Source organism: Microtus ochrogaster, unplaced genomic scaffold, assembly GCF_000317375.1.
Source record: "Microtus ochrogaster isolate Prairie Vole_2 unplaced genomic scaffold, MicOch1.0 UNK32, whole genome shotgun sequence".
NCBI lineage: Eukaryota > Metazoa > Chordata > Mammalia > Rodentia > Cricetidae > Microtus > Microtus ochrogaster.
The window spans coordinates 2,763,823-2,777,060 of record NW_004949130.1 but is presented as its reverse complement, the minus strand read 5'-3'; the positions used below and the strand labels follow the sequence as shown (position 1 = coordinate 2,777,060).

The following is a 13,238-nucleotide window of genomic DNA, read 5'->3' as shown; positions in this document are numbered from 1 at the left end:
AGACAAACATTCACATTCAATTTATAAGACATTTTGTTGGATGTTAGAACATAGCTATAGAACCCCATCTGGTCAGTGTACCCTAAATCTGGATATGGCTTTCAGCTTGCTTTTGTGCTTTCCCAGATACAATCTATGGTATGTGCCAGGCAACTGTGTTTAAATTGGTCTGTGCTGAGGAAGTTCTGGGAAAAGGGCTGCTCTGTTAAAATTCAGTATGTGTTCACTGGAGATTATCTGCATGCTTTTCTGATTATGTTTTTCTGAGCAGAAAGCTTCCTTGGGTTACTGGTTTCTTTGCTACATTCGTGTATAAAATGTACACTGAAACTGAAGTAAAGGTGTTTATAGCATTAAGGTCTTCAAATTCCAGGTTTTGCTGACAGATCTGTAAAAGTCAGCAGACGTCGACAAACATGCCTTAAGTTAGCAACAATAATCGTTAAACAAAAGTACACTTATCCCTTGCTCAGTGAAAGAAGCCGGGCTTTTCATAACTGCTGGATCAAGAAAATATATACACATTCACTTTGTATGCCCTCACATTTAGAAGCACTCTTGAGAGGCAGAGACTGTTACTTTGGGAGGGGTCCTCTACACAACCAGCCAGTTTGTTTTCGTTTTTGCTTTAATTTCAACTGACAATTACTGACATCCAAATCCACCTGTAAAATTACAGGGGCATAATCAATGTGATGTCTGGCATGGAAGGTGCTCCAAGTAACTTCAGGAGCACCATGAAGAGGGCCACATCCATGCATGTGGATCTCAGACATCTGGCAACACATGTATCAACTCAAAGCAGTGTGTAAACACCCTTGGCCTTACCTCTTAGAATGTTCTGAAAGTACTGGATGGCTGCACTGTCCCATTTTGTGGCAGGTCTGGAACAGCAAACAGGTGTGATTTCATTAAGTAAAAAGCCTATGCTAATATACCACTGCCATTTATTAGCTGGATGATGGGTGTTTCCCACACTATCAAGCATACAAGGAGCTTATGCCAGTTCTGCTTCAGGGTATAGACTCCAGATATGTATGACAATGCCATCTTCACAGCTCTGCTGAGATGACACTCCCCCTATTCCAATGTATGGCACCTCCTATTACACCACTGTCCCAAGTTACCTGCAACAAACCCATTTCCCCAAACACAGTCCAAGTTCTTTGGTGAGAGCCAAGTGTGCACCACCCATCACTGGCTGCCATAGAGAATGGCACCACACACTGACCAACCAACCCCAGTCAGCCCTGGAAAAGTCAGCTACACTCTCTGGGTGGCCCTCACTCCGAGGCGCTAGTACCCTGGCCCCAGTTGGTTTTCATCTCCACCAGCTTGCTCAGTCTACATCTTTAGTATACTTCACAAAGAATGCTGGAGAAAAAGATATAGGCACTGCAAAAGACGAACAAAGGGGGGCTTAGAAAGAACAAAAAAAGCTCATTCCTGTTAGGTCCAGAGAAAACTCCAATTTCCCAAACTCCAAAAGGCAGTCCAAATCAAATATCCAAAAATGGGCCCAACCTGGACTGTAGGAGGATTTCTGGTGGTTAGATAAAAGCTAGCATTCCTTAGGAACTTGTGATGCTGGTTATCCCCTACCAAAAGGAGTCATTTCCCTCACTTCTGGCAACTTGTGGTGCTATTAGCATATCAGAGCTCCTGCTAGCCCCAAGGCTCCCTCACTAACAAGTACCTGTCACACATTTCAGAGTTCACCATCCAGCCAGGTGGAGGCGCACGCCTTTAATCCCAGCACTGAGGAGGCAGATGTAGGTGGATCTCTGTGAGTTCGAGACCAGCCTGGGCTACAACAGCTAGTTCCAGGATAGCTAGGGCTGTTACACAGAGAAACCCTGTCTTGAAAAACAAAAAAACCAAAATCCAAACAAAAAACCAAAGTTCACCATCCTAGCCCTTCTCACCTCTCCCCCACCTAAACTCCCTCCAGCATGCGTGCGCTCGCGCTCTCTCTCTCTCTCTCTCTCTCTCTCTCTCTCTCTCTCTCTCTCTCTCTCTCTCTCTCTCTCTCACACCATCCCTTAACTATGCCACTACCACCTTTCCCACTCCTACTTCTCACTGGTTTTCTCTATTTTCTATTCCCTGCTCTTCTCCCCTCTCTTACAGAGAAGCCCCAGTCTTGAGGAGGAGTGACCAGTCAGCCTAGGAAAACTTATCCCCAACTTGCCAAGATACCCCCTTCATGGATCCTAACCTACGGTATGTGTGGAAGGTCAGGTCAAGGTCAGCTATCTTTTCTTGACCACTCTCCATCTTTTTTGGAAATTATCTCCATTTACAGAAAACAAAACTGTGCGCGCACACACACACCACAAACACTAGACTAGCTGGGTGGTGATGGTGCATATCTTTAATCCCAGCACTCAGGAGGCAGAGGCAGGTGGATCTCTGAGTTTGAGGCCAGCCTGGTCTATAAACTGAGTTCCAGGACAGTCAGAATTGTTACACAGAAAACCCTGTCTTGAAAAAAAAAAACAACAAAATAATAATAGGAATAGGCCAGGCAGTGGTGGTACACACCTTTAAGCCCAGCACTTGGAAGGCAGAGACAGTAGGATGATCTCTTGTGAGTTCAAAGCCAGTCTACAGAGTGAATTCCAAGACAGCCAGGACTACACAGGCAAACCCTGACTTGCAAAATAAATAAATAAATAGATAGAATAGAATAGAATAGAATAGAATAGAATAGAGGAAGGAGAAGAAATCTATGACATAGGCCCAGAAAATACTTTCAACACAAAATAAAATTTCCCTAACCTAAAGGAGATGTGTACAAGAAGCATATGGACTGGACCAGAAAATGAAGTCCCCTTGATACATAATCAAAACACTAAATGTACACAACGAAGAAAGATTAAAAGCTGCAGGGGAAAAAGACCAAGCAACATATAAATGATATAAATGTAGAACTCTTGGAATTATACTCAATTTCTCAATGGAAACTCTAAAAGCAAGAATGGCCTGGACAGATGTGCTACAGACTCTAAGAGACCACAGATGCCAAGCAAGACTTCTATATCCAGCAAACTTTCATTCACAATAAATGGAGAAAGTAAAATATTCCAAAAGCACATCACAATTCTTAACAGCTATGCACCAAACACAAGGGCACCCAAATTTGTAAAAGAAACAGAACCACATCTAAAGTCATAATGATCCTCACATAGTGATAGTGGGTGACTTCAGTCCCTCACTCACCAACAGACAAGTCATCCAGGCAGAAACTAAAGTAACAGGAGCTAACTGAAGTTATAAACCAAATGGACTTAACAGATATTTACAGAACATTTCACCCAAACACAAAAGAATATACCTTCTTCTAAGTACCTCATGGTTTCTCTAAAACTGACCACATAGTTGGACACAAAGTCTCAGCTGAAAACTGAAAAAATACCTCACATCCTACACAAATTAAATCTGGACATCAACAACAGAAACAGAAAGCTCGGAAACTCATAGAAAACAAACAACTAACTACTGAATTAAAAATGGGTCAAGAAAGAAATGAAGTGCTTCCTAGAATTGAATAACTCAAACTTATGGAACACAATGAAGGCGGTCCTAAGAGGCAAGGTAGTGGGGATTCACCCCACCCATGACCTTGGGCTATCTGGCCAACAGAGGCAGAGCTTCTTGCCTTTAAAAAAAGGGGGGGGGCAGCTCTTGCTCACTCCTGTGGTGGTTGTAGATTTGCCCCAAAGCAGAAGGGAAGATCTCAGCGGCTCTCTACACTGTTCTTTGTGTTTCCTAATAATTCTTTGATATCTGTGCTGAGCCCAAGAGTATTATACAATAAATGTACAGCTAACAGATCTATTAGACAAATCCACAGAAACATGATCTTGTGGAGAACCTGCTTTGCAGAGCTGGGGGAACACCTGTCTTTTGGATGTCACTGTCAATTCTGTGGAAGTCTTGTGAGGTCATGACGTTTCTCCCTTCTATAGTATTCCAGCAGTGTATAAACCTGACTTTTCCTGGATACCTTCCCCACACCATGAAGCCTTGGTGTGGAAGCATCCACTCAAACCTTTGTTCTCATAACAAATCTGCATAAAACATGTCCCCCACAACTATCTTTATTGACAGGACTTACTGACAATAAAGGAGCTCCAAACAGGAGGCACTGAGCAGAGAGACAGCATGTTTGCTCCTACTGATAAACAGGTCTGGGTGGCCCTGAATTCTCTAGTAGCAGCCTCAGGAAGGTATAATCTACCAGCCTTTGCTCTAACCTAACAAGCTATTAATACTCTGTATTTTGCCCTGTTTGCTACATCTTGGGCTCCATATTGGGAGAGCGTGGTTGAGGTGTGCAGCTTGGGCATGGTGAGTTATGCGCAGCTGTCAAACAAGGAAGACTGCTAGGCCATGAATGCAGTGACCTATGATGATGTGCATGTGAACTTCACTCCAGAGGAGTGGGCTTTGCTGGACCCTTCGCAGAAGAATCTCTACAACAATGAGATGCTGCAGACCATCAGGAACCTCACTGAAATTGACTACAATTGGGAAGGTCATGATATTGAAGAGTATTCTCAAAGTTCTAGAAGATGTGGAAGTCCTCTTTAGAGGCATGAGAGAATTCACATGGAAGAGAAGCCCTGTAAAAATATCCAAGATGATGAACCCACTAGATATCACAGTCGACTGCGAATATATGGAAGCGCACACTGGAGAGGAAACTTATGAATATAGTTGGTATGGTGAAGATTTTACACAATCCTGTCATCAAAGGTAAAGAACACACACTGGAAAGAAACCGTTTAAATGGAATCAGTGTGGTAAAGCCTTTTAATATCAGCATCTTCTCCAAATAAATAAAAGAACACATATGGGAGAGAAAAATTATCAATGCAATCAATGTGATAAAGCCTTTATATATCAAAGTAGTCCTCTAAGTCATAAAAGAACACATATGGGAGAGAAAAATTATCAATGCAATCAATGTGATAAAGCCTTTATATATCAAAGTAGTCCTCTAAGTCATAAAAGAACACATAGCAGAGAGAAATCCTGTGAATGAAATCAGTGTAGTAATGCCTTTCACAGTAGTCTTCAAAAATATAAAGGAACACAGAGGAAAGAAACCCTATGAATGTAACTAATGTTGAAAACCCTTTGCATGTAACAGAAGTCTTCAAATTCATGAGAAAATATACTATACAGACACCTTATATTCAGTGTGGTATTTTTTTTTTATTTTATGGTAGTTTTTCTACAAGAATAAGCTTTTAGTGCACAATTGGTTACAGCCTTTTCATATTACAGTAGTCTTTGAGGAAGTGCAAAACACTGAAAAGATTCTAACTATAAAGAATTTGGCAACATCTTCAGTGAACATACATTATTAAGTTACATGAGTATTGATTATGGAGAAGAAATGCTGCCAATATCAGCAATTTGTCCGTAGAGTATAGAGTCCTTTACTTTGTTTGCACCTGCAAATTCATATGAAGGAAGGCCCTACAAATTTAAATAATGATGGAACCCTGTGAGATTTCACACTGCTCTTCAATTACATTAAATATCTAATCCAGCTGTAAAAGTTTATGGATGTGAATTTGTGTCATTTATGTTGTTATGATATAGCATGTTTTAATGACATTAATGTGAAAAGACTTAATACTAGAGAATCTGAGAAACAGTAAATACCTCATATGCATATTCAAAGCATGATTTTCTTTGGTTGATATGTAATAAAATAGAATATTCAGCAATCAACTCTATATCTCATAACATAGCTTGATGTGCTATAGATATGTATATATTATTTACTGTTCTATTTTCTTGTTCCTGTCTCCATGACTTTTCCATTTGTCATTTCATCTTGAAGTACTGCCTTCTAAACATATTATACGTTGATTCCAGCTAATAGAGCAGCAATGAGTTTTATTTTAAAAAATTCTTTTGTATGTGTCTGTAAGGTGATTCTTGGTTTGTAGGTCATGGCAGATATGTGGAGACTGGAAGACAAGTTTTTGGAATCTTCTTTTGGCCATCTTCATATGGTGACCATGGAGAGGTTCCAGTGTGCACACCACAGACATTTCACACTGAGCCATCTCACTGATGCTCAAACAAGATGAGTTGAATATTACATCAGTAAAATATTATCTTTTTAAGTTGTAAATGTATTGCTTAAGAATGGAAGGAAAAGGGGACAATTTGAGTAATAAATCCTGTTATAATTTGTTGGCAAAAAAAAATACTCTGTATTTACCCTTCACCTTGGTTTCAGTTAACATAAGACTATAGCCCAGGAAATTAACTGTTTATACCTTTACCCCTAGAGACACAGGAAAGGGGCCTGAGTCGCAGAAACCAGCCTCAGAGAGAAAAATTCTAATGTGGGTACTGGCAGGCACCCTGCTGGAGTCAAAACAGGTTGCTGTGGCTACCCTACTGGATTACCAGCCATCAGGGAAGAAAAGAGAAATGCTCACAAAGTATGGCAGTGCTGCTGCATTTTTCTACAATTAATCATAAACTTTAGCTACACTTAAGTGCAGGAAAACTTAGAAATCTGTAGTGGTTTAAAGTCCCATCCTTAATTAATCCTCCCGATATCTTGCGTGGAGCTTTACAGCCATGCCTGCCCCTCTGAGATGTAAGAGGACTCCTTCACCTGCTTTTGGGACTCTGAAATGCATGCTTGATATTACTGTTACCATGTATGGAATTGCTAACTTGCCTGTATATCTACAAACTGAAAGCCTTGTAAGAATGGCCTTTTCTTTCTTCTTCCCCCAAGAAATAAAGAAACTTGCAGGAGGAACGTGCTTGAGTCAGCCAACTTGTTCTACACGGCAGATTCCTCTCCCTGGCCGAGACATCCTGCTCTGGACACTGAGAGGTTTAATGAGCTTAACCCCAAAATCAACCTCGATAGATAGTCTTTTATTCGGGCTCTCATGGATTTACATACTTCTGCCTACAATTGGCATCAACATTTGGGACAACCCAATGGTCTACAGCCCGCCCACTTGGCCCACCACCCACTTCAGGTGTGGTGCTTTGAAATTCCTGTTCCAGAGCTAAGGAATAAATAATTGGAAATAGGAATCATTACATATATATCACACATCAGATCCCATATATGTATGTGTGTGTGTGTGTGTGTGTGTGTGTGTGTGTGTGTATCACATTAGATCCCATAAGGTTCTGCCAGGCCCTCTAATAAAGGTAATGATGAAATTAATCAGTTATTAATAGGAAGTGCTCTGCAGTCCCCAAAATTTCATTAAAAACACCATGTCAATAACAAAGGTTAAAAAAATGATTTTTCAGCCGGGCGGTGGTGGCGCACGCCTTTAATCCCAGCACTCGGGAGGCATAGGCAGGCGGATCTCTGTGAGTTTGAGACCAGCCTGGTCTACAAGAGCTAGTTCCAGGACAGGCTCCAAAAACCACAGAGAAACCCTGTCTCGAAAAACAAAAAACAAAAAAAACAAAAAAAAATGATTTTTCCATCACTTGGCAACAAACCAAGAAAATTGTAAACCATGTCCTACTTGTTCCTTCTATAACCAACGTGAACAACATCAAGCAGTTTAACACCTGCTTTACAAAAGGTGAATGCATGCCATATGAGACTATCACTTCCTTAAATCTCCTTAAATCTAACATTTCCACAGGATTCCAGTGAAGATTAAACAGCCTTGGGTCATTCTCATACCTTTGGTCCCAGCACTTGGGAGGCACACAACTTTAATCCCAGCACTAGAGAAGTGGAGACCGGATCCCCTGCATTCAGTCTAAGGATTCCTAGGAAAGGGATCACCCATTTGGTCTAAGGATTCAGTAGGGGTAAAAACTAGGGGCTGGCTACTCTGCTTCTCTGATCTTTCAGCATTTACCCCCTAATATCTGACTCAGGGTTTTTATTATTAAGACCAAATAGAATTCTCGCTACAATCTGGATAGGAGGGGATGAGGGGAAGAACTGAATACATCTAATTGGGATGTATTATGTGAGAAAGAAAATATCTATTTTCAGTAAAAGTGGGAAAAATACCATTCAAGGAGGCTCGGTCATTTTCAAAGCAGTTTGGTTTAATTTGGTAATAAGGTCTCATTATAGATTTCTCATAATAAAAAAATGATAAAAACAGAAAATACTCATTTTCACTACTGCAGTTACCAGAACTTACAGTGAATTCTCTTATGTTTTGTATTGTTTCTGCTTGTTTTTAAGATCAAATCTTACAGTATCACCAAGTCAACAAGCAGTCCTCTTGCATCAGCCTTGAGAATGTGGATTACAGGAATATGCCACCACACCTGGCTTATTATATTTCCTTTCATTATCACAGCGTCCTAATTTCCCTGTTTTAATTTTAGAAAAAAATTCATAGAGATAAAGCAACTTATAACTCATCTTGTTGGCAAATGAAGCTAAGTGGTATCCAAATCCACTCAAAATAAAAGAAAGAGGAAGGTGACTGGAGAGCTGCCACATACAAAAACTGCACTAGAACAGCTACTTTTACTCATCCCCGAAACAACCAAAGTGCTCTGTAAAATTGCTGTCAATTTGTTTAAATATAAAATAAAGAAACTGCTATCATCCTTATACTCAAACACCCTGAAATCAGCACGGGTTCGTTCTTTCATGATGTTTCATTGCCTTCTCATCTCATTTCCCATGCTGTATACATGGAAGGAAAGTGTAAAAAATTCAAGTTTCAATTATTTTTTGTGGCAGGCTATTGTCTTTTATTTTTAAGATACCCAAGACATCAGATCCTATCCCCTTATTCAATAAGCCTGTCTTATGTCAGATCGTTTTAGTTAAGATTTAATCTGGAGGCAAACAGTGACTTCACAATGCCACACACCATACATTGCAGAGCTATTGGCTCAAACCTGCATGCAGATGGAATCAATTTGTTTGGTTTGTTTTTGTTTTTGTTTTTTAAAGATAGGGTTTTTCTGTGTAGCTTTGGGGTCTGTCCTGGAACTTGCTCTGTAGACCAGACTGGCCTCAAACTCAGAGATACGCCTGCCTCTGCTTCCTGAGTGCTGGGATTAAAGGCATGCACCATCACTGCCCAGCTATGGAATTAATTTTTAGTTAACTAGACTTTACCTTCTCTGATTGTGTTCTTCATAACAAATGGTGGACACACACAGGACTAAAGGGGGTCAACATTTTAAGTGGTCAAAAAGAAGCTGTACTTACATAATCTCAGCGCTGTCCTCACAGAAGTCAATGTGCAATGTCACAGGCTTAGTACAATAAAGTCTGAACTTTTTTGCTCTATAAGGAAGCTGCATAAAGGATTCTACTGCGACTCGGATGCTTAAAAGTAAAATACAAATAATTCTATTATAATTATTTACATAATTATAAATTATAAATGAATAAACACATAATTCATTTAGTGCATACTTACATAATATACTTTATATAGGAAACAATTCTTCCTTTTTCTTATATAGTTACAACAATCCTTAGAGACACTTGACCAAAGGGCCTTAAGCTGTTCCCTAAGGAGCAGGAGTTTTTAATATGTCGAAATATTATACATAAATAATCTTGTTATTAAAATTCCATGGCACAGGAGTTTAGGCAAAAAAAAAAAATATGTCCAGTGAGGCTACAACTGGTGAGAAATACTGAACAACAACTGAACCTGGGAAGAACTTTACATAAAATTTTATTTTTATTCTTTTATGCAAGGTCTCACATAGTTCAGACAGGCCTGCTTCCATATCCAAGGGCTAGGATTACAGGCACGTGTCACCGTCACCATGCCTGGCTATTTCAGATTTTAAAATACCAATTAAGGCAAGTGGGATACCTCAGAGGGCCAACACACCTGCCGCCAAGCCTGAGACACCCACATGGTCTCAGAAGGGAAGGAGAGCACTGACTCCTGGGAGCAGTTCTCTAGCCTCCCTGTGTGTACTGTGGCTTAACTATCAACCCTACACACACACTATCTCAGAATCACACAAAAGTTTCTGCAAACAGACATTGATGCCACTAGAGCTGGAGGACTGGGATTTGATAGTTGTAAGTTCAGTATCTTTACTCCATTTTTCTTCAGACAAACTACCAGTCACATCACCCTAGGACATTTCAAATATTAACTGACTCTCTTTCTGCCTCACCATCCATTCCCTTCACAGACACACACGGGCTTGTTATCTAGGGAGATGAGAAAATGGTGGCTTTACTGAATGACATGGCTCCTTCATCATGTAATTCTCTTGTCCTAAATAAAAACCAAACAAAACCATGGAAGTTGTAAAGCTGCTTTCTTCCTGTGCTCTGTAAACCCTCATGTTCCATTTGTCGCATGCCACTGATGTAAATCTAGCCTCCTTTGTTAAGTGGCTTATTCATGGGAAGAGGGCCCTTATATTTACTTAACTGACCACCTTTACTCTGGGATGGAAACTGGAAAGGTTGGCACAAATACAAAACTGGCCTATTAGTTTCAGTAAACCATAACAATCGGTCCCAGACTTGGAGCAGCCTGCCCAGTAGATCTTTGGCTCCTGTGCCGTACCCTAAGAGATGGTCATGCCCTCCCTGTGTTATGCAGGCTAACCGCAAATGTATGCATGCATACTCTGCCCTGTGTACCCTTACATTGGTCAACATCCTTCTCTTCTATGAGACAAAAAGTTTTTACCTCTTGGCAGCTTCATTCTTGAGTCATCTCTCTCCCTCTAAGAGCTCCTGTGTCCATGAGCAAGCTAAGGGAACAGACTAGATAGGAGTTGGCAGAGGCACCAAGAGATGCAGAGACAAAGGCTTGCCTTATGCTTTCAGAACAGAAGCCTCCTAAGAGCCCCATTCTGACCACCTGTGCTTCCAAGTTTCTCCTTCCTTTAAAAACTGACACTGACTTTGATGGAGAGATAGCTTAGCAGTTAGGAGCATATGCTGCTATGGCAGAGGTCCTGAATTTGGTTCTGTCACGCACATTAGGCGGCTCACAACTGCCCAGAACTCCAGCTCCAAGGATTCAATGGTTTTCTGGTGCACACACACAGATATACACAACACACATGTACTCATAATTGAAACACATCTTTAAAATTCTTTTAAAAAAGAATTCAATGTATTTTCTTTGCTGACATTTTCCTTTAAGACTGCTATCTGTCTCCTTAAGGTAGATGAGGCAAGATTAACACATATGTACTTTTTGGATTTTACTGGAATGCACTTGGCAAAATCCACAAGGAAACACTCTGCCAGGTAATGGTCTGCGGAAGAGACGATTGACTTAATCACAGCCCTGCACCAGCACTTCAGCTCCTGACAGTATACCACACACACCTGCAAAACGAAAGCAAATCTCAGTCACAAATGAGACATCAAAAAGTCCCTCAGAGCATTACAGGAGAGAGCTGCAGGGTCTCCATCTGTCAACAAAGAATTCAGAAAATGTTTTCTTACTACAGTACTTCCTTTTCATAAGTTTCTGTGGCTCACTGTTAACTGTGGTCTGATAATGAAAGTTCCAGAAGTAAACAATTCATAATTTTAATTATCCTCTGCACCAAGTACCATAAGGAAATTTTATATCATCTTGCGCCATTGAGCCTAGAACATGAAGTGCTCACTTGCCCAGAACATACTATGTCAACAGTACCGGTCTCTCTCTTTTTTGGGGAAGGGGGGTTGAGACAGGGTTTCTCTGTAGTTTTGGAGCCTATCTTGGAACTCCCTCTGTAGACCATGCTGGCCTCTAACTCACAGATCTGCCTGCCTCTGCTTCCCGAGTGCTGGGATCAAAGGTGTGTGTCACAGTACTGGCCTCTTAATCACTTAGAAGTCATCCTGTCATAGGACTGAAGCACTTGGTTCAAACACCCTTCATATCACCTAAAAATAGCCCTAGAGTGGGTTTTTATTATAGTATATTGTCATGATGTTAGCTTATTATTGTTGCCAAGAATTCCTAGACCTAACTTGTAAGTTAAACTCTGCAGTAACTCAGCTCTCCACTGGGGTCTTAGCAGGGTAGCTCATTGACCAGGCTGTCTGTACAACATGCAGGTTAAAATGCATTGTTCTTTCTTCTTCAGTCAGAGAAGAAAGCCTACAAATGGCTCTCGGAAACTTCAACCCCAGGTTCCTTTTCCTCGTGGCCTCACACACTGTAATGTCTGGTTTTTGTCTGGCATAAATAGTCCCTAGATCTACGACCATATGAACTTTGTCTTCTGGTGTTTGTTTGGTCAATGTACGTTGCCTACCATATACTGAGTCTTCAAAAACTACTTTCTGAATGCCTGCAGTTGCTCTTAAAGGAATCACTGTGATAGAGTGACAGCCCCTATCATCCTTAATAGACCACAGGTTCCCACCAGGCCACAGGCTACTTGACTGGCAGCCCACAGCCAGACAAACCATGTGCTAACCACAGGCTTTCACAAAGCCACCCTGCAAACTGAAGTTTGAAAACAGTACAGCCATTCCACAAGAACTTTATACAGTTCAAACATCAGTGGCTGGAGAGAAATTCTGACAAAGAATGAAGGGCACTTCTATTGAATGTCAAAATCAAAGGCACAGTTAACTCCCACAGCCAGGGGATTTTGAAACTATTATTCTACAGCAATCTATCAAGAATAACACTGACCACAAATAATGAGCAGGTTGTAGCTCAGTAATATATCTATATGCAGAAACCCAGCTTCAATCCCTGCTATCCAAAACACACACCTTTATGGTGGTGACAACCTCCCTATAAAAACACGCCTTCTTCACGCCTCTTCTAGAGAAACACATGAGGCAGCCTGGAGTTGGGCTCCTATTCCTATTTCACGTATGTGAAATGCCCAGGATCCTGTAAAATTACCATGGTCTTGAGCCATACACAAGCTGTACTCTTGTCTGCTGGCTGCCGCCCTAACTTCTGTCAGCCCACATGCAGAGATGCAGCTTTAACAGAAGCACGTCCCTTCTGGGGGAAGCAGAACCGATGCTCCTGGATCAAGGGACATCTAATAGACACATTTGCTTTTTAAGAAAGAAGGGAAAGCACTAAGAAGCCACAGAGATCAAAATGGTACTGTAAAGTACAAAGGAGCTGGGGGTGAAGTTCAGAGGCATGCATGGAGCTCTGGGTTCATCCCCAGCACAAAAATAAAGTTAAGTAAATATAGAGAAGACTCAGTAGCAAAGGGGATGGTAACTGGCACCAATCGTCAAGATGAAAATTTTTAAGAATAAGAATCATTCTTAGCCG

The 13,238-nt window shown here is 40.9% G+C and overlaps 1 protein-coding gene and 1 pseudogene across 1 annotated transcript in view; one reads left to right on the top strand and one right to left on the bottom strand.

Annotated features, from left to right (window-relative positions):
- Positions 1-13,238, bottom strand: part of Tdrd12 (tudor domain containing 12) — a 69,052-nt gene that overhangs the window by 46,229 nt on the left and 9,585 nt on the right. Inside the window, exons 3-5 of the mRNA XM_026789914.1 lie at positions 11,184-11,320; positions 9,209-9,328; positions 829-884 (exon numbers count right to left, since the gene is read on the bottom strand). Of these exons, the coding sequence (XP_026645715.1) occupies positions 829-884; positions 9,209-9,328; positions 11,184-11,320 (313 nt within the window). The remainder of the gene's footprint in view (positions 1-828; positions 885-9,208; positions 9,329-11,183; positions 11,321-13,238) is intronic.
- On the top strand, positions 4,396-4,596 carry LOC106144374 (annotated as a pseudogene).